The sequence below is a fragment of the Sciurus carolinensis genome, chromosome 3 (genome assembly GCF_902686445.1).
Source record: "Sciurus carolinensis chromosome 3, mSciCar1.2, whole genome shotgun sequence".
Lineage (NCBI taxonomy): Eukaryota > Metazoa > Chordata > Mammalia > Rodentia > Sciuridae > Sciurus > Sciurus carolinensis.
In genome coordinates this window covers 146,729,927-146,752,622 of record NC_062215.1, presented here as the reverse complement: position 1 = coordinate 146,752,622, position 22,696 = coordinate 146,729,927, and the positions used below count along the sequence as shown (strand labels likewise).

The following is a 22,696-nucleotide window of genomic DNA, read 5'->3' as shown; positions in this document are numbered from 1 at the left end:
AGCTCAGTGTCTTTGTTTCCTTGAAGACTTGCACAGATTAAAAAAAAAAAAAAAAATTGAGACTGTAGTTAGAGCAAATGTTTTCTAAAGCACCAAGCTCTGACACAGGTGATTTTTCAAGCATTTTTCATAGAAACAACTTGAATTTCATCATGCTCACCACTGTTATTTTTTTTCTTTCTTTTACAAATTTTACATTTACTTGGGGTTTGCATTTGACTGGAAAACAAGTGTATTAGTTCTTTTATAACTGATTATGATTGGCTTTTTTTTAACACAAGAAAATATTTTCTCTGTGAAGAGAGAAAATTTGGTTAGGTATCATGCTCAAGATTCCTGGGAAATGACCAAAGGGGTAGAGTAAAGATAACCTTATTTTTACATTCCCTGATTATGCCCTGTATTAAAATAGAACATTTTTATTGCATTTGTTTTAATTATTTATTCATATAAATAGGCAAAGTTGACATTTTTAGTAGCTTATTAGAAAAAAATGTATTCATATTAAAAACTCTTCAAATTGTAGTATTGTTGAAATATTTATTTTGGGGTTAGCAGAAGAAGAACTTTCTTTTGTCATAATCTAAAGACGGTAGCTGAGCAGCATGATAAATGTCTCTTTAAGTGTCGTAGTAAAAGAAAATGACTTGTCTTCTGAGGCAGTGGAGAGTTTATGTTGTATTGGACCCATTTCCCAAGCAGTGATCGAAAACAGATTACAATAACAATTATACAGTCAGAAGATGCAATATCCATTTCTGCTTTAATTGAGTGAAAGAATAATAAAAACATCATTAAGAAAAATGAGGTGGACCTGTCACACAATGTACAAATTTTTAGTCTTGGAGAAGATGCAGAATAACTGAAGTGCTTTTTTTTGCTTATTTTATAGTGCTTATTAGCTAAAATCCGTTTTGGGGAGAGACCATTTGGCTCTCGTTCTTCCCTGGGAAGAGAGGAGCCCACAGGAGTGGTTGCCCTGGAGACATTAAAAGTGCTCATTGACTTTGTCTTCATGTACAGTTTGACAAGGGACACTACATTTTCTTACATTCTATCTGAGGTGTGTAACTGAGCCCTAAAACCTTTTTAACCTGTGGAGATGGAAGTCAGAGGTAACAGCTATTCCTTTTGTGATAAAGCCCTGCCAAAGCAAGGGCTAGGTGTGGTCCCTGGCCTGCTGCTCTTCCTCTTCCCGAAGTCCTAACCAGGAGAGAGAGAAAGAGAAGGCTGAATCATGAGCCCCCTAGTATCCTTCTCAGCAGGCATAAATTTGTGGGGGAACTTGAGTTTCTGTGTATGTACATCACCATATATGTATTCAGGTGACATGGTCTGTCATTTGAGATGCAGAGGATCTGGCTTCGATCTGCAATCTGTAATCCTTTGAACCATTACATCGATAATCCTTAACATTGTTGGACTTCCAGCTCTCATTCCCCAGAGTCCCGCTCTCAGCGACTCCAAGCCGGCAGGCAGCAGCCAAGATCGGTGGCTAGTTTTCTTTGCCCTGGGCAATGTTTGCTACTCTTTTCATAGAAACTGTGAGCTCCTGAAAACCTGGTGATGACAGTGCCTTGAGGGGCTACTAAAACTGCTGGCCACCGGAGCAGCTGTAAGCCCAAGGTTGGACTTAGTTGACAGACTTAGAGGGGAATATTTCTTTGATATGTTGCTCAGTGTTTTCTTGGGTCTAATGCTTAAAAAACCTCTCTGAGGGTGATAAAATGAAAGGAATAAGATAGGAAGTAGACAGTCCTGGTCGGAGTCTCATAATCTCAGAACTGTCCTAAGCACAAAATCATCCCCTTCAGAGTGGAATTTATATTCAACAGTCCAAAAAAGCTTTTTAAAATTTTTATTCAGTCCAGAGAGTCTAGTTAATAGCGCCTTCATTAAAATACTTTTGTCAGCAAAGGGTTTTTCAGTTTTAACATTTACATAACCTAACAGTGCTGATGAATGCCACGAGCTTTAAGGGTCTATTAGTGGTTCCGTTTTTTCTGGACTTTACAATTTAAACCTAAACATTAATTCTGGGTGGAACTTGGCATAATGTCTTTTTGCCTTGGAGGGAATTTTTGTTGTACAATTAAAAAAAGTGGTTTTTTTTTTTTTCATACAATCACCTTCTCTATGACCCCCCCTCCCCCAAGTAAATCGTAATTAAATAGTCGAGGTTTTAAAAGGGCATCTTTAATTTTAAAAAAGGAGCGATTATTTTAGGCGAACTTAAAAATTTTCCATTAGTTCACATTGTAGACGAGTGCTTTTGATAGTAAGCAAGATCTGCGAAGCTGATAATGTAATGAAAATACTTTTCTTTTTCTCTCCTGTATCCAAGAAAGTCATGTGGTAACATTTTTTACAAAATAATTTTTGATGATCTGTGAAACTTATAAATCAGTGATTTATCTTTTTAATTAGAAGCTGAGAGACATAAAATTTATTTATTTTATGTCACCTGCAATTATAACATTGACTAGAAGGAAATAAATTGGAATCTTAGTATAAAGTGACTGAATTTTCCAGTATTAGTTATTTTGGAAAATATATTGAAATTCTTCAGGTGACCTCTTCTATATTGATACTGTGTTACAGTTGAATTATTACATAAATCTGATTGCATGGTAATTAGAACATTAAAAACAAGTGAAGAATTCCAGCAAAGATAAATTATTATCATTGTCGGAGACCCAGAAGGTGTTCGGATTGTTCATTAAAGTTCCTCCAGGAGTGAGGAATTTTCGAGGCAGAGCAGTGCTAAACCAGAGGACTCTGAAGTCGGGCCTTTCAGGTTATAAGACAACTTCAGACAAGATTTTGTCCTATAGATTTGACGAATGTGGTATTAGAAGACCAAAATGTCTTTATTATTGAAGAACAGATTGTAACATATTGGTAGAGCCACTTTACAAGAGTTAATAAGGTGATCCTGATTCTTTTTTCCTTTTCAAATGAATCTCTAGGTAATGTACAGTGAAAATAACTCTGTTTACAGGCTCATTCATATGGCAGGTTTGGATCTTAAGCATATTTTTACAGCTGACCTCCACCCACCCAACCCTCCTCCCCACAGAAAACAAAACAAAACACACAAAAAATATTAAGTGTTTCAGTGCTGTTGCAAATGATCATTAGTTCCCAAGAGACTTTGAGGAGAAAAAGAATTGTAGGAAATGCCGTGGCTTTAGTAAGAACTGTTCTGTTTCATGTGTATTTTTTGCCACTATGGCAAAACTGGGGGCTGACCTGTGGCAATGTAGAATGTATAGAATTCCAGTTAGTACAGGGTCAGGGGATAAATGTACCCTTTTTCACACTGTTCCAAGTGGTTAGTGGAAAACAAGCTACAAAGTAATTCCCTCGGCCCCCCAATAAAAAGATTTATAGCAAAATAATTCTCAGCCCCATAATGGGACTGTTGTAGGTTTGTGTTTGATATTTGTAAGACTGAAATCCAGTCCATGTACCCAAACTAAGCATTTATTGTAAACAAGTTAACTGCCAAGAGCTTATAGTCTGTCAAACATAATTACATTGAAGATTGATGTATAGCTTAGAAGTGAGGTCGAGGGAGATACTTCTTTTTCGCCCAGGAAGGCTCCCGAGATGCGGCTCTCTTCTTCCTTTGATAGGGTGACTCAATGAAGTCATCTTCCCCCCAGCCAGCCTCTAGTATGTATAATAAACACAGGCTTGCTCTTAAAAGCAGATCTGTTTGTCTGTCCCACGTCTGTTAACAAAATAGAGAAATGAACTTAAATTCATGGGAGCTATTATGTGTAGTTTTTCATATTATCCTCGTCCAGATCTGGCAGCGATGGTGCGAAAATAAAATAGCTGCTCTGAACTCATGGGTCATTCTGAAGTGTTCTCACAAACTTACACCCATACCTTTAAATTAAGTAGAAATGAAACCCTTCTCCCCTCAGTATGGGGTTTGGAAAAGAGTGCTTGGCTTGTCTTTTTGCCATTTTGTGTTCAGCTCATGAGATTAGCTCCGTTTTGAAATTGTGACCTGGGGTGGGGGTAGGGGTGACACTGAAATACTTCTTTTTTGAGACTTAGAAATTATTTTTGAATTAAAGAATTTTTAAATCCAAGGAATGTAGGGGAAGTGAAATCTCTCTGAGCTTGAGCTTGAGATGCTCATACCTGGAATTTCTCCCCATTTAAAATACTGTGAGCCAGACACAGCAATGCAGGACTATAATCCCAGCAGTTTGGGAGGCTGAGGCAGGAGGACCAAGAATTCCAGGCCAGACTGACCAACTTAGCAAGATTAAAAAACATAAAAAAGAGAGAGTCCTGGGGCTGAACTTGGTAGAGTGCTCTTGGGTTTAGTATGCAGTACTGCAAATAACAAACAAACAAAAAACAACCCCCCCCCCCCCCCCCGCAACCCTAAAACACAACTGTGCTCATCTTCCAGGGCTTTTTTTAGGAAATGAAATTTTTAAAAATTTTGTTTGGGGTGATGATTTCTCACTTTTTTTGTTCAGGAAACAATCACTTTAGGCTGCTTTGATAACACTTCTCAAAGACAGTAAAAAAGTAAAATAACGTTCCATCTTTGGGTAACAGCCTTTGGCTAACCATTTTAAGGGCGAAAATAAGAGTTTCAATGGATTTATATGCAGCGACTTACGTGGTTTCTTTAGTTTTTTTAAAAAATTAAATTTAGTATTTTATTTTTGAAATTATATAAATTATACAAATTATAAAGAGAATGTCTTAGAACCATAAAATGAAAAAAAATTAATAATATACTAGTCTTCTCTGTTCTGTTTTTCTTATTTAAGTAATTGCTATAAATTACACAGGTACATGTATACTTAAAATATTTTGTCTGGGAAGTGTTCCATCAGACCACAGTTTCCCTGCTCTGTAGGCTGGGTTTTATTAACTTGATCTGAGTCACAGTAATAATATCCTACGTATTACAAACCAGAGATCTCAGTATCCCCTAAGGGAACTGGAAAATGCACACTATGATTTTGACTTTCTGGCTCTCTCTGTCCTCCTGTTCTTTTCTCTTCTTCCTCCCAGTGTTAGTTCTTTCAAGAACCTGGTTGCTGTTGCCTCTGAACAGGCATTTGTTGAGTACAAGAATGCGGGGCTTTTAGTGGATGGGATAGGGTGAGATGGTTGCCCATCAGGTGGAGTCAGCCGTGTGAAGTGTGCATTCATTTCATGGTGATAATTTCTGCACTCCTATTAAATATCCATAGATGTTTTACTCTTTGAATCCTAAACATAGAGAGTAGCATTTTCTTTTTGTGAGGGAGAAAGCCTTTTAGTTTTTGCTATAAAAACTTTACTTTTCGTTTTTCATTTGATAAAAATCTTTCCACTCTAGAATGATTTCCTTTGAGGATTTGCACCAGTGTTTGATCTCAATTTTTAATAATTTTTGTGAGTTAAACTCCCCAAAGAAAACATGCTTGTGCTATGAAATATTCCCACTAGAAATCTAGGTAGTCTTGTCTTATTGAGAGCTGAGAGCTTGATTCCTTTATTAATTCCTTTGTAGAGAACCTTAGTACAGTTAACCTTTCCTTAACACTACACTGGATAAATTAATCAAGGATTAAAAAAAATAGTTTGAATTAGATAAAATAACATTTAGGCAGAGCTTAAAACCTGAGGTGATGAAGCAAATGTTAGTATAAGGACCATTTTTATTGACTCTTTTTCTTGAGTCATGGGATTCCAGGTTGCAAATAGCTTTTCCAGAGAGGATAATGAGAATGGTTGAGAGGCAAATATGTCTCCATGTGAATACCATTTTAAAATTATTCTCTCAGAAGCCTCCAGAATAAAATTTAACTTAAAAGAAGATGTAAATCCTGGTATTTGCTAATTACGATATGGTTACTTTTAACTCACCATTGAGTCCCAAGACTAAGGTATGCATTTCTAATCTCCTGTGAAAAGAACCTTCATAATTTAGTTTCAAATTAAGTGTCCTTCAGGAAAATGCCTTACCTTTGCACTTTGTGTGATATCCAAACTCATGCCTCTACTTTTTTCCTTTAAAAAACAACAACATTTATTCCAGGATCAGCAAACATTTCATTTCTCTGTAGCTACTAAATTTTAAAAAGGTGCTGCCGTCTCTCCTTGCAGGACATGGGATGGACTACTGACAAGACCCCCCAAGGCAACCGCTGAGCACTTACCCTTTTGAGTCACATACAATGCCCTACGATAGTTCATGTTGATGGACCAACAATTTCTGTCCATCGTGAACATGCACAGCCCTGTGGTCTGGCAAGCTTCCCTTGGACAGGACGTGAGCCCCTGAATCCGCTTGTGCAGATCATTTCCTAGAAAGCTCCTTCGTCTGCTGATGCTGAATGCAGTGCAGGAGGCCCATAGTGATGCAGACAAGTCTGACAGCTGCAGAGTTTTATGTAAAAACCAGAATCAGTGCTGTCTATTAATGGTGGTGATTGATGTCTAACTGGAATTAGCATTTTGTTAAACTGAACTAGTTTTATTTTGGGACTACTACAGGTCAGGCTCAGGTTGGGCGGGGGATGGAGGAGCACAGACTTGGCTAATGGTGGGCCTCTCCTCATGCCAGCAGAAGTCCTGGCTCTCCTGACATCAGGGAATTCAGTTCTGCGGGTCAGGCTTGCCATGGCAGGTTCCCAAGTGTAGCTCTGACTTTTTGTTTCCATTTTCCATAAGTTGTCACAACACTCCCCACGTGTGTCTGTGAGTCCTGGTTTTCAAACGGCCACACTAGCTTGATCTGGCCACTGAATTTCTATGGCTAAGTTGGACTTAGGGATCTGGAGTTTATCCTTCATCCTTCAGACCTTCTCAGCTTGAGGACAGGCCTGAAATCAGAGGTGTGGAAGGCCAGAGCCAGTCTCCCTTTCCTATCTCTTGAAGCCCACTTTGAGCCTTTGGGGTGGCAAATGACAGGGTTCACCTTCCCATTCCCATCCAACCTGTGTTATCTCTTTCTTCCAAAGTTAAGATCAGTCTCGGGGACTGCAAAGAAGTGTATAGTTTTATCAGAGCAAATTCTGAGAATAAAATATTTTCTGATAATCATTCCCCACCCTGATGTATTGGGAGAGGCTTCAAGGGGTTTGATTGTTGAAACTTTAGTTGGGGGTCTAATCCTGAGTTGCATGTAACAGCTGCACTATGGATAAACACAAAATCTAATTTTGGCATATAGCTCAGTTTGTTCTTCCTCCTAATTGTAGAATTGACTATGATTGTCCCCCTACCTATCACCAAGAAATTGCTGCTGTCCCACTTGTGTCTTGGCTTCTGCTTCCTTTATAGTAAGAGTTAAGGACAAATGAAACTAACAACAAAAATAAGTGACTAAACCCTTTAGGGAATCTGCAGTTGATAGGCAAACAGCAGGGAGGGAACTGTAGCAGCTTAGGGGAATCCTGAGGGCCTCTGGCTGACCCATGGATCCATGGACCGCTCTCATACCCAATCAGTGTTCTTCCATTTCTCCCAAAATTAGTGCAATTTTTTTTTCTACTTTATTTTTATTATCCTATCTGAAATTTCTTCCATTATGTTTATTTGGGATAAAATGTGTTTCTTTTACAGTGAAGGCAGGCATGCACTGCATAATGATACTTTGGTCCAGGATGGACCTCACATATGACAATAGTCCCACAAGATTCAACACCTAGTGATGTCGTGACCGTGGTAGGTTAAATATACACTGTGAGGTTTGCTCAAGGGCACCTACCAATGCATGTCTCAGAACATATCCGTGTTAGGCGAAGTATGACTGTATATCTGAGAGATAAAGAGACCACAAAGCCATTCCCCAGCAAAGTGTAGTATCTTTTTATCTATTACTCTCAGAAAAACTTGAGATCAGCCCCTGGGGGGAGTAGGAGGCTAAAGTGGAATGTGGAACCCTTGGTTGCCCTAGTTCTGAAGGTTGTGTGCCTGGGAGAGGGGGACAGCAGGTGCAGGACAGGGGAGTAGGAAAGACACACTTGATCCTTTTTGAAGTTTTCCCTGGGACCCCAACAAGGAGGTGAGAGAAACCTTGTTATTTCTTTCTGTTTCTGGTTGCAGTTCTTGGCATTCAACTTTATTATTTTAGGGTGGGAAGAAAAGGCTAGAGGTTACTACTGGCAGCTTATTTCCGTTCTTGTCTCTGACTCAGGATGTGTGTGAGCAAATGTGTGAGTGCATGCTGTGTGTGAGGGAGTGTGACAGAGACAAAAAGCAAATATGAGGAGCAGGTAACTTGTTTTGTTTTTCTAGGTAATTTGCAATAGGAAAAGGTAGTCCCTCGTTCCTTTCCCTCTTCCTCTTTAGGTGGTAGAATTTGTTGCAGTCTTTCAAAGGCCCTTGGTCTACAATTCACCTACTGTGGAGGTTGCAGAGTGTGGTGCTTTCTTCCACTTCAGTGTATACAAAGAACAGATATGGAAGGCTCTGCCCAGCGGCCTTTGTAATCTTCAGTTAGCCCTAAGACCTTCTCAGGTTATGATAGAACCTGCTCGCCTGCCCCAGGGAAGGGAGTGGGTCCGGTCCCTGCCTTACTTCCAGAAATAGGTGGGCTTCAGAAGCCCTTAAAAAGTGGGAAGGAGAAAGCCTAGCCTGCTACCATCTCAGACTGGCTCTTGTCATTCAGAGGCAGTTCCAAGAATGAGGGTGGACCAAGAAGATAAAGGGTCTGGGGTGGAGGCTGAAGAGCAATCTCATCCACACCACCCCATTCACAGGAGCCTTTGTGAGTGACTGAAAAGCACGAATCATGTTTGGTTTCTCCTCCACACCTAGTGCAATGCCCGACACCTTGTAGGTGTAAATCAACTTAAAAGCAACACAGAGCACTCTTAGCTGTACCAAATGGTAAAGGGTCCTTCACTCAAAGGCCAAGCTCTTCGGTTTCTGTGCCTGTGGATTTGGTGTATTGTTTTCAAAGGAGTTGAGATGGGATAACCTGCACTGTTCTGCTCTTGCCTCATGGGGCTTCTCACTTCTCCCATAATCTTAATTTATTAAATGAGAATAATCACAACTGTCTCACAGGGTGACTGTGAGGAGAAAATAAAAGTATGTACATTAGACCAGGTGGTGCAACAGAAGAGAGAGGTTTGCTTGCTGGCCCAACTTTGGTGGAGGGTGACTGAGTCCTGCCAATGGGACCCCATGCTGCTGGCTTGACTTTTATCTTTCACTGTTGAGGTAGAACATCAGGAGCATTCAGGAGTCCTTTTCTCTAGGTCACTTTCATAGCCAGTGTGGTGGCATTTCCTGAGGACTGTAAATGTTCTTTAAAGTGAAGGGAAGAGGGGACAAAATCCTTCCTTATTAAAGAATTTGAATCAGTATAGTTAATAAAAAAAAAATGCAGCCTATAATTTGGTTGGTGATTCTAAGAAGGAAATGCATTGGATTATGGAGTTTAAGCAAGAGGGTTTCTGTTCCCTGGTCTCCTAAGATCTGGAACATAGAGAAAAGATAATTAAAGGGCATCCAAGAAGTGTTCAGGACAAGCACATAATTGTTGTAGTATCAGTTTGTGATGAATTTATCCCTTGTGAGAAAAACCATTGTATGTGTTTATTTGGTGGATTGCTTAGAGTAGCACCATCTGATAGAAATATAACACAAGCCACATGTGTAATTTTAAGTTTCCTAGTAGCTACATTTAAAATATGTACAGGTGAAATTAATTTTAATAATATATTTGATTTAAGTCTAGATCCAAAATTCTATTTCCATGTGCAATTAATTTTTTAAAAAATTATTCATGATAAAAAAATTATCTATGATATATATTTGTTTTTTTGATAGTAAGTCATTCTAATGGTGTGTGTTTTACATTTACGGCACATCTCAATTCAAGATGAGATGTATTTAAGGGCTCATTTGCCACATGTGCTTAGTGACTACTATTTTGGACATGCAGTTTGAGAGCATGAAGTTTGGTGCTTTTTGACACTTCACCCTTTGCTATGGTCATGTTGAACTCCTCAAGCCATTATTATTTGCATAATAGGCCTACAATGATTATTGGTATCATTTGGTTATTCCATGATGAGATCATTCAGTGACTATTAGCATCACTGTTATTTAAAAAAAAAAGCTTTGTTAGTAAGTATCATAACATTGCATATAGACTCTGAAAAAATTTGATTTATTTATTTTCCCTCTGTAAGTTGGTATTAATACTAACAACTAAAAAGAAGAAAAATAAATTCCATTGTTTGCGAGCTGTGTGTCAGAGAAATATATTACACAGTTGAATTCTCTAGACAGCTCTGTGATGTAATATTAGCTAGGAGGATTTTGAGCCTTACAGAGGTCAGATAAATTACCCACAGTCAGGAGTGACACTGTCAGGATCCCACCCAGGGGTCACCTATGTCTAACCTGCTGCTAACCATCTTCCTACATGTCTCAGTTCACAGGGCTGCTATGGTGCAAAGCAGCAATAACAATGACTGTAGCTATGCACTTTTTCAGAAATAATATCCTTATGAAATGGCAGTTTCAGCATCATTGCTAATGACAGTGGAAATGTGCATTTTTCCTAATGGAGAAGAGAGGTCCAGGTTTATTTTGCCTTGATGATGACAATTCACCATATATCTCAATTGCCAGAATAAGTCTTGGCTTGGAGCAAATGGCTTAGGCTTGGGTGCCTGTCTTTCAGATTGAACTACCTGCCTACCTCCTGCAATTGTAAAAGGCTTAGCAAGGCTTAGAATCGAAAGGTTCAAAGTTCTCTACTTGATCATCTGGAAATGGGTCTGTGCTCCAATAAAAAGAAAACTAATGCTGTAAGCTCAAGATACAGGGTTAGAGCAAGAGTTTTTCTGCTTTCTACTTCTTGACCATTTCTGAATTTTGTTGTCAATGCAGCTTACTTTACTGTGGTTTCTTTTATCAGAACTTATCTTTAATTCTTCCTATTTTGAATCTATTTTTTGAAGTCTTTCTAAATACCTTCTCTATCTTCTCATCTTTTGTCCCTTTCTCCTCTTTCTTTTCTTTCTCTTTTTTGCTTAGTGGGAGTCTTATGACCAAATGGATAAATGTCTCTTTTTGGAGGTATATATTTCTACTCATCCTTTTTTAACCCCTTCTCTATACTCATTTTCTACTCATCCTTTTATGGTTTGTCTCCTGTAGGGATTTCTGTTTTTGAAGGCTTTTAAACCTATGCCTTAATTTTCTTGCCATCCTTGATTTTAATTGTTCTATTTTACTGTTTTTCATTTTTCTGGTAACTGCATATATTTTTCCTGACTCCTACTTCTTTTCTAAAAACTGTTTTTCATTGTACAACCATAATTGTTTAGGTTGATTGAGTTGTAATAAGAAGGTACCTTTTTCGTGGGTTAAATATAACCTGTTTGTGATATTCTTTAGTGTCTCATATATGTGTGTTTCAGAACAAATCTTATTATCATACATTCCTGGTTAATGTTGTTTTATATTATAAATGATTTCAGAGTTCTTTTTTTCCCCACGTAGGTGATGCCCATGGGAGGTTGGGTTTGCTTTTTGACTGTAAGGAGTTATTGCTGTTGTATCAGGTGACAATTGCTTCCTTCAGTCACTGAACTAAAATGCTTAGGAAATATTTCACTTACTGACATTGATAAAATGCAAGTCCCTACATGTTATAGATTTCTGTGATTTTCCATTGTATTTCACATGTAACTGATTGAACTGTTAATATTATCTTTAAAATTAATAGGGTCTTAAGTTTTTTCAGTTGACTATAGACTTGAAAGATTTATGGTGCCTAAGTAATGGACACATCATAGTTTATGGAGCAACTGGATTCATTTAAAGGTCTTATCTGTGATTCCCAGATGTGTGACACTCAGATGTTGACATTAGGAACTGCACATGGATTTTCAGCATTGAAACTTATGTACACACAGGTATTAGTGGTTAAGTAGCTTATGGCACCACTGGCTACATGGCCCTATGTGTGCATATGCTTGAATCATTAGAAGTAGGAATCAACCTGCTTCCTTGGACAAAGATCATATACCAGTATGTAAGAGTTAAAAGGTCTAAATAGGGGCTATTCCCTGTTGGTAAGGCTTCTCTTGCAAGGGTCCTATAAATGCCATTATGCTTACTCAGGAAGATTTTACAATGTTCTCCACTACACGGGGGGGGCAGGGAGGACTCATATAGACTTGTTCTCACTTGTATCCCTGGATCCACAGGTGATACCTGGCACATAGTAAGTGTTCAGTGAATAAATGCTAGGCAAATGAATGATTACAGAGATAATTTGGAGGAAATGTAACTCATACTATTCATTACAAATCTTGAATATGTGTGGGGATAAACCCAGTACAAATAAATAAACGTTGCATACACCAGAGTTGGTCACAATTAAAAACTATATTTTATAAAGCATCACATGGCCAGACTAAATCCTTTTTTTTCGTGTTTGAAAAATTGGTCTGCTCCACCATTGTCTCATATTTTCCATAAATCTGCATGGATAGTGTAGCTGTAGACAATAATACTGCTTTGTTGTTCTCAGAGTGAACACTGAGTCAATAGCTGTCCCAGGTATGGTGAGACTTGTTAAGAATGTTGTGCAGTCTTAATAATAATTACCATGATCTTTAATGATAACAATTCTTAATGAGTATTATTATTGTTAATAATGATTATATTTAATAATTACACCCAATACTTATTATCTTTAATAATAATAATTAGCACATGGGAACCAGTTGTACCATTGTATTATCTTTAGAACAAAAACCTAAATCTGTGACCCAGTAGTTTATAGAGTATCTGCTCCCACTCTCAGTTTTCCAGATGGGAGTGAGTCAGGAGACTTCTAGAGTCAGGTGACAGGGAAGGGTTTCTGGAAACCTTCTGAGTGTCAGGGCCCTACTCTCATATGGTCATTTCACAGAGGTCTTATTTTCGTTATGACGCACCTTCACCGTGACCATCCAACCCTCCACCTCCCCATCTCTGCCTGCCTACTCATCCTTCATAACTTTTGATTTTTCTCTTGCCCAAAGACCCAGAGCAGATCCTCATTCCATAACATACTAATTTGTGTGAATTACGTGGGGCAGAGTCCATGTTTATTACTCGTATATTGGTAAAACTTTGATCTTTGTCTGCCTTGGCTATGTTTAGATTTAAATGCCTGTATGCCTTTTTTTTTTTTTTTTGAAAAATAAAAAACAGTTTAAAAAGTGTTTGGTGAATTAAACATTTTTTAGCTTTTCACACTTTGATACAAAGCAGAGAAATATTTCAGTGACAACAGATTTCAACAGATTTTCAACTAGACTAATTTGCTTTATTCTTTAGAGTAGTTTACTTCTTTCTTCTGCAAACACAAGAAAAGATACTCTTTTTCCACTGGTAGCTGGTGTTAGTGTATAATAATTTCAAAGAGATGAAATTTTCTACTTGGATATATATTTTTGACATAAGTTAAATGTTAAGTCTTTCATGTTCAGAGTATTTTCAAGCTGAGGACCAGTTTACCAGAATTAAAACAAAACAAAACAAAAACTTACAAGAGGGACTTTTAAAATTTCTAAGCAACTTAGTGCTAGGCCCTAAGCAACTTAATAAGACCCTGTCTCAAAAAATGAAAAGAACTACAGATGCAGCTCAGTGGTTAAGCACCCCTGGGTTCAATCCCTGGAACCAAATAAGTGAATAAATAAATAAAATTCCTGTTGACTTTCTTTGTACATATTCACATAACATCTAGACCCTAAAAATCAAACATGCCTTCCTACTAGGTGTCTTGCAAATAGAAGCTTTAAAACGCACTTTTAGACAAAAACTGATCAGAACTGAAAATATTAATGCTGATTAGTAGTCATGATAAAACTATGGACATTGAGGGATTCCAGGTTCTGTAAAGTCACCTTTACCTAACCTATGTGCTAGGACACCTCTGAATGGCGCATTTCACTTCTCAATGATTGGAATCTGGGGGCTTCTACCACTGCCCCCTGGCAATTCTACTATAGTCTGATAGTAATAGTAATAATGGGGGAGGGACAGCTTTCCATTAGGCCCACAGGACAACGAGACTTGTTTACTCTAAACCAATGTTGATCACAGATGAGTGACTTTTATAACTGTTTCTTCCCTTCTCATGGTGGTGACTGAGCTCTGCTTTGTAATGTTTTTGTGTTTTATTCTTGAATTTTGTCCCTCCAGGTTTGATGATTCCTGTCTTCTGTGTGGTGGAGCAGTTGGACGGCTCTCTTGAATATGACAACAGAGAAGAGCATGCTGAGTTCGTGTTGGTGCGAAAAGATGTGCTTTTTAGCCAGCTGGTGGAGACTGCGCTCCTGGCCCTGGGGTATTCCCACAGCTCTGCAGCTCAGGCTCAAGGTATCACTCCATCTCCATCTCTCTCTCTTCCCCAGCTCCTGTGTGTCATGATCTGAGGAAGAATCTGTTCCCTGAAACAGCTCTCCCACGGTTGAAGGAGAACTGCAGGAGTTAGTATCTTTCCCAAACAGTGAGCAGCAGGAGGTTTCTTGTAAAAAGTCTTGTTTTCTTGTTGCTTGAGGAAGCATCTGAGCAGCACCTCTAGAGCCGCTCAAACTGACTTGTATTTCAAGTTGACCTTCTTAGGATTTTTGTGTTCATAATGCTAGTATTTTCTCGAAGTCAGCAAACCAATACTCTCGGGGCCAGTGCTGAGATGCTTGACACCTGATTTATTATAATTTACAAATATTCAGTTTTCTAAATTTATTTATAGCTTTTGGTCCTACAGCTTCTGCAATTTATGATCAGCTTTTAATTAAACAGAAAGAAATGGATGTATCTTCCCCTTTTGTATCTTGTAAAATTGTTCTGTAGTTTTGATGTGGTCCATTCATTTAAAAAAAGAAATCACAGTGTCTTTGTAATCACTTCCTTTTTTCTATTTAATTAACTATTAAAATTGCATCATTATTTCAGTGTTTGTTATATAATTCTAGGGAGCCCATTGTAAGCTTCTGTTGCTTCATTCTGAAGCACAGCCCATTGTTCTTTTATGCCAAAGAATTGACAAATAACAACAAAAATGCTGCCCAAACCTTGAATAACTGCAATAATTTTTTGACCTGATAGAATTACTATTGGTGTTCAGCTGAAATGATTGAACTGTATAGTTTATGATTATGGTTTTAACTAACAGAGAAAAAAATATATATATATTTAACTTCCAGGTCTCTTTTTATTTGTTAATTTCCTATAATACTGTCATTACTTAACATTTGTGTTCCAGGGAGTTCTGTTACTTTTTGAGTTCTTCATATCAGTCCTAAGAAATGTCAGTCAGAGTCTCATATTTTCTGATAGGAAACCCATGAGATCTTTATAGTTACAAATATGGTGACCAAGTACATAGGATTTAAATTCCCAAGCTCTTGACACTGATTCTGTAAGTAGATCATTGATTTTACTAAAAATATTTTAGTTCCATCACAAAAGCAACCCATATGAAACCAGGGGTCAAGAATGCCTTCCGAGACCGGCAGTACCCGACGAGTTCCAGCGAGTCCAGGCGCAATCCGAGTCCAAGCACTTGACCAATCTGGGTGCAGTTGACACTGATCTGGGTGCAGTGCTTTCAGAGCAGTGTGATAAAGGATGATTCATTTCCTTTCCCCGACAACTTTCATTCTTGTGTGCGGGAATCAGGATTCGATCCCAAGCAAATTGCAAACTGGGCACCTTTGCTTTTATTTCATGCTATGTGCCTGAATGAAATAAAAGAATCCTGCCTCCCTTCTCCCCATAAACTTTTCATGCCATTTTAGGGATATTTTTCTCTGAATGTAAAGGTCATTGTATCCCACTGCTTACATCCTGGTGTGCCAGCTTCCTGTTGACAGGGCTATCCATCTCAGTTAGCACCGCTGCTCAGCGCGTCGTGAGCTCACATGTGGAACACAGAGCACTAAGTGGCCAAGATTTGATTCTTGGCACATGCTGAGGAAAGGGGCTCTCAGGAAATTTGCACTAGGGAACCACACTGTTCTTTCAGTGATATGGACTGAGAGGTCTACCCATCGAGGTGAGATATACTAGCAATAAATATGGTTAACAATGGAGGATTAAGTAGGGGATGAGTCAAGAGTTATTATTTCTTCCTCAAAGTTTTTTAAAACTGAGTTTAAAAAATACTGAATGCCATACATTCTGTAAGTTAAATGAAGGTGCTCTAGATCACAGATATTTTTTAGGTTGTAGGTAAGCAGAGGTGTATCTTTGAGTCCTGTACTGTAATCTCACAGGGGAAAAAACAAATCACAATTTGTTTATTTAGTTTCAGGCTGCTGATCTCTGTTTTGGATAAATGGAAAAACTTAGAACTGTTTATTTTGAAGTGAATGTATTAGATCCTTCTTGTCATTCAGATCATTAGAATCATGCATTTTACTGTGCGTTTATTATAAACCAGATGGCATGTATGACAAGTCAGGTCGTTCATAAGCTGGACAAACAGCAGTAAGAATAAAATACAAGAGGAGGTAGATTAAAACATGAGTTTTTGATGATTCAAGGCTTGAGGTTTTACGTGTATAGTTTTCTTCTTTGCATTGTTTTGGTTTTGTAGTTTCTTGGTTTAGTGTTTTGTGACTCACCCAAGATAGGGGAGTTGTCCAGGATCCCTCTAGCAAATTGATTTGCAGCAGAGTAGCTGAAGTGCTCCTGGATCTCTTCTTCCTGTGCTGAAAAGATTAGGCAGAAACTAAGCTGTAAGGATAGTGGTTTGCTTGATCCTGTTTTTAAAATTTAGGTTCTTGAAATATGATTTTTATTTTGATGCGACAAAAGAGATTTCAGTAATTGAATTGGAAGAGTATTTCCGTTTGTATGAAAAGAGAAAGTATTTAGCAATGTTATCATTTTGGAATGGTGCTGGAGTCCCAGTGAGCAGGCAGTGCACCCATTCTCTTGTAAGCAGGAGATAGTCTCTTTTTCTGAGAGGATATCCCTCCAGGTAAGCTGTAAGAATTTTTAAAGAAACAATGTCTACTTTTAAAGGATAATAGAAATGCTACTAAAATGGTTCAGGGATTCTCCCACCCACATGATTATGGTAACTTTAATTTGAAGGTCCCATACTGGGACCCAAGAGAGAATAGGGTACAAGATACTATGGTTCTAGCTGGCCCATACCCTTTATTTCCCAACACACATTTGGTGACTCTGTGACTCTCAAGGATCCAAGATGCAGGATCATCAAGCCTGCTGTTTTGCACATGCAAAAAACTGAAAGGGGGCAGGCTCTTTGTCACTCCTACTTGGGGAACATTGTAGTCCCTGTTGCCCTCATTTTAAACTCACTATTTTTTTTATTCTTTCCTCTTTGTTTTTTTCCTTTTGGCCCATGAAGCTTTTGATAATAGCCATGAATTTCTTCACACAGTTCTGTGATTCTTGAAGAAGGAGATGCGGTCTTTTTTTGGGGTGGTGGTGAGGATTGAACTCAGGGTCTCTCACACTTGCTAGGCAAGTGCTCTACCACTGAACTACATCCCCAGGACCCAGGTGCTGCAGTCTTTAGCCTGCCAACTAAGTAGCTATCTTACTGGCGCGTGGGTGGTGGGCTTTGGAGGTGACTGTGATTACAAGGCAATATCTGTGCATATCTGACTTAATTTGTAAGTGAACATTTTCTCCTGTGCTTTCTATAAATTTTGAAATAAATTTTAAAACTTATTTTTGGTCAGAGAATTTTATTTAAAAATGAACATGCAGAGCAATAAATAAGCAAAATATCTTTTTTGCCTGAACATTATTGGCGTCAAAACTATAAGTTCAAGAAGAGGTATATTAATCATTTCTTATTTATGTTGGAACAATTACATTTATTTGGTCATTTTAAATTATATTTTTTAAAAGTGGCACAGGAAAATGTAGTAAACTTGAAGTGAATTAAGCAGGGTGCCAAATAGTCTCAGTTATGTAAAATTCCACATATGTACATAGAAGAAAGACAAAGGAAAAATATATCAAAATGTCAGCAGGATGGGTGGTGGTGTTATATGAGATTTTCTTCCAATCAGAAAAACAAATATATAAGTAAAGTAAGAAATTCTTCTTCCTCTGTGAATTCTTCTATGAAGAAGTAGAAAGTTAGAATTTTTACCTTAGTCCCACATATAAGCAATTCATCTTGTTCTTAATTTATCCATAAATATGAAAACTTACACATGATACAAATGTATTTCTGTTGTTTATTCTTCGGAAGATTAAAAAATGAATGAATAAGTCACTAATGAACCCCTCCCTATAATAGATAAACCAAGGTATTTCTTAGAGTTTTAATAGTGCTAGGTAGCAACCAAGCAGTTACTATATGTCAGGTACTATTCTCAGAAATTTACCTGTACTAAGTCATTTGATTCTTAAAATAGCTTCTTGAGGTAAGTTATAATATATTTTCAATTTTATAGAGAGGACACCGAGGCAAAGGAGTGGGAGGGGAGTACCTTTCTCAGGGGTGCATCCTGGTTTGTAGGAGAGTCCAGATCTGAAGCCATTGATCCACCTGCAGAGCAGGGTCCTGAACCACAGAGTGGCTTTGTGATTGGTATGATTCTAAAGCAGTTTAGATTTGGAATAGGAGACACCCCCCACATTTTTTTTTTTTTCCATCAATTGAACCCAGGGGCATTTAGCCACTGAGCCACATCCCCAGCCCTTTTTAAATTTTTTTTTTTTTTTTTTTTTTTGAGACAGAGTCTTGCTAAGTTTCTTAGTAACTCACTAAATTGCTGAGCTGGCTTTGAACTTGTAGTCCTCTTGCCTCAGCCTCCTTAGCCACTGGGATTACAGGTGTATGCCGCTGCACCTGGTTATGAGCCACTTCTATTTAGTATTTTTCTCTTTACTTTTTGACATAAGCCCTAAAAGAGGACCTTTTGGCAGGATGCTTACTAAATACATGATGATTATATACATTTGGTAATGATAATATTACATATGTTTCCTTTCCACGATGATACTTTTTCAAGGTAACTGAGACAAATTAATTAAAAACAAGCAAAAACCCAACCCCCACTGAATTGCTATCTATTGAAACCAACTTCTAAAACTTAATAGAGGGCCTGTAAGTTGAGGATTTCAATTCTTGCTTATGAGGCCAAACTGAGTCCTGATATGAAAATAAAACATATTCCTTAGAAGTTCAGACCTTCAAATTAATTAATTCAGCAGTCTTAAATGCCTATCTTGTGTTAGTCACTAGTACAGCCTTTGGAGATAAAAAAAAAAACTAGGAAAAAAATCTGTTTTTATGAAGTTTATATTTTGTAGTATAATTAGTCATAAAAAACTTAGTATTTGAAGTTATAAGTTGATTTTTGACCCTCTGAGAAATATCCTATGCTGAGGATCAGAGAATATAAATACATATAAAATTTCTTTACAGATTTGGTGCAAATTTGTAATAGTCACTTGATTCCTAAAAATGCCTAAGAATTCTCCCTCCTCTTGTTAGCTTTTGGAAATAGATAAGGTAAGAAGCATGGGTTGAGTTTTCCAGGAAATTCTCATTTTGTTTTATTAAAGAAACCTATTTGCCAGTTCAGGACATTGTTTTCTTAGGTTCAGAACAGGCCTGTCTTTGGCTTTGGCTGTGGTTGGTGAAGCTGTTCTCATCTTAGCTTTTTCTTCAGAACACGGGACTGGCACTTGTGCTTGACATTGAGGCAACACTGGAATAATGAAGGAATTAACCTAATACTATTACTTTTCACCCTGTAGAAATGTACCTATTCCTAAAAAGTATCAGTTTACTTCCTTCAATAATTAGACTTTAGTTCACTGGAAACTTTTTTGTTCTCTTATAAAAGATTATATGTAGCACATTGTGAGGTACAAAAGAATTAAATATATGTCAAATGAGTGAAGACAGTTAAGTTGCATTTTTACCAAACTTCATCCATAATTTTTCCCTTGTCCATTACTGTGAAGTTGGTTTCTATTCATGAATTAGCTGTCTTTTTTTTTTTTAAACGAAGAGCGAAATGTAATTTGTCTTTTTTATTGATCAGCTACTTCATTTCCAGATTATTCCAGGTCATTATTCTATAGTTAATGTTTTGGCTGTGTTTATAGTGGCAAAATACTCCAGTAAAAACTTTTTGAATGATAAAGGTTGTTATTCAAAAGGTACTTACAGAATTGCTGGGATGTAAATTCTTCTGATAAAAATTAGAGATATTTTGTCAGTATTGATCTGGACCTCCAGATTTAAAAGGCATTGTTTTTAAGAATAACTGTGGTCTGTGAACTAGAAACAATGATAAGATTTAAAGCCAAAATAGTAAATATATTTTCATAAAAAAGGAATGGCTTCATTTATTCTATATTATCATTTTACATATTTTTCATTTATTTACTGTTGTGTATTTTCCAGTAGACTAGTATTTTATGATATACATTGGGAAGACCTTTACATAAAAGTTACATTTAAGGTAAATTCATCAGTAGAACTGAATAATCTTTCAGTTTAATTGGTTCATTATGTGAAATACTGTGTTCTTTGTTTGTTATTTCCGCAACCCCGCAGTGCTGGGGACTCGAACACGGGCCTCCAGCATGGGAGGCAGGCACTCTACATGATGGGCTATATCGCCAGCACGAAATACTGGATTCTTAAACTAATTTCTAAATCTTTTTTATGGAAACATGCAACATATAAATATTTAAGAAACCTGTGTATTAAATATTTTATAATCTCCTCATCTAGGATCATTTAGAAATTCATGGCCAGTCCTGTCTTTTCTTTGTCCCAACCCACTTTTTACCCCTACCTTTTATTTTAAAGTGTATTTTGAACCTCATATTGCATGCAGATATTTTATTAAATATCACTAAATGATAAAAACTCTTAAAAACAACCTCAATGCCATCATTATTCCTAAAGAAAAGATAAACCTTTAATATGAAATATCCAGTTAAGGTTCAAATTTTTCTAATTATTTTATACTTTTTTTCAAGTGTTGGTTTACTCAAATCTGGAGTCGTACATGTCTATAATTTATACTTGGTTGATGTGTCTATTAAATCTTTCTGAATCTCTGGGCTTTTCCATCCTCTTAAATTTTAAAAAAATTTCTTAAACTTATTTGCTTCCTTAATTCAGAATTATTTTTGTTTGCTAAACTTAATGAAAATCCTAAACCTATAAATTCCTTCAAATACTATGACTTCAAAGGAACACTTAGTAAGCTCAGTCATAACCTTGGAAAGGAATTCAGAAATTCACACTTTTTTAAAGGGAGGATGGTTAAAAGACATATGCTGTTTAGAAGCCAAAAGGTTTTTATGCTCTGAACATTTGACATTTTCCCTATTGAAAATGTTTAAAATGATTTCTCGTCTTATCTCGCTTTCTCTGCTTTTTTCTTTGGCTCGCTCTCTTTTTTTTCCACTTCTCCTTTTTTAATTAAACTCTCATGTTTGGGAGGCTTTCAGCAGTTTTTTTTTTTTTTTTTCTTTATAAGGCAATGTTGAAGAAAGGTGCATATTTAGAAATTTTAGGCCTTGGAGCAAACTTTTAACAAACAAGCTGCTTTTTAAAAAATTCTGTGGCTCCCAAAAAAAAGAGCTGAAAAAGCTACCCAAAATTGCTTTTAACCACGTCTCAACCCTCATTAAAACTGGATGGGCCAAAATGTAAAATCACTGGTGGCACGTCACAATTCTTTAACAGACCCCCATGTTCTCCTCTCCTTTGCTGCATAAAACTAAATTTCCATGCATGTGTCCATGTGCATACAGCAAAATCTGTAACACTACTTTGTAACTAAGTGCCAAGGGAAAAGTCATGCTCATCTTACTTATTTTCTTGCCCAATATATGGTTGAGTATCAAACATAAGTGTTTGTAGTTCTGTATTCTTTGTATCTGTTTATTTTGTCATATGTATGTTATTTTGAATACGTACATATGCATTTATGGCTCATATGAAAGTCAGCGGAGAGAAATATTGTCTATATATAAATTTGTAGAGGGTGAAGACTCGGTCCACCTTGATTTTGGGGGTGCCTAGCCATGAGTAGATGGTACTTGATAAAAGCCATTGGGGGTTTTGAAGTACAGGTGATCTCACTTGACCTTTGACCTGCAATTTCTATTTGAATGTTTATTTTAAAAATATTCCATCAATAGAAATAATTCAGTAGAAGTTTATGATTTCCTGCATGGTGAAAGAATTAATGTTTTCAGTTATCTGTTTTGTTTGGGGCAATTATCTATAGTTGCAATTAGTTTTGCTGGACTTCTTAAACTGCTTAAAGTACTTCGTAGGTGTAGAGACATTAATGTCCATGATATGAAGAGGGCTGATCAATATGGGTTTTGTGTTCTGGCATTTGTGTAAAATGATCCAGGATAAACAGACTGACTACAGAGCTATACAGACTTTATTTAAGTGGCTAAGTTTTGCCTCATTAACATGTATAGCTTTGAGGACTTACAAGTGTGAAACCTATAGCCTAACACTGGTGATCCTCTGATATGACTTGTTCTGTGTTTAGTTTTGATTTTATTCCCTTCTAAATCACTCTCCACCTCCCACAGTCACCACCGTTTTCCCCCTGTCACACCACAGACAGAAAATGAGGTACCAAACAGTGCAGGGTCCCACTGGTTGCCAAATAATCAGAATTATGTAGTTATGTAGGTAATACATAACTTG

The 22,696-nt window shown here is 37.2% G+C and overlaps 1 protein-coding gene across 1 annotated transcript in view; it reads left to right on the top strand.

Moving 5' to 3' along the window:
• Satb2 (SATB homeobox 2) overlaps positions 1 to 22,696 on the top strand; it is a 168,563-nt gene that overhangs the window by 10,402 nt on the left and 135,465 nt on the right. The window contains exon 3 of the mRNA XM_047545371.1: positions 14,197 to 14,373. Within this exon, the coding sequence (XP_047401327.1) occupies positions 14,197 to 14,373 (177 nt within the window). The remainder of the gene's footprint in view (positions 1 to 14,196; positions 14,374 to 22,696) is intronic.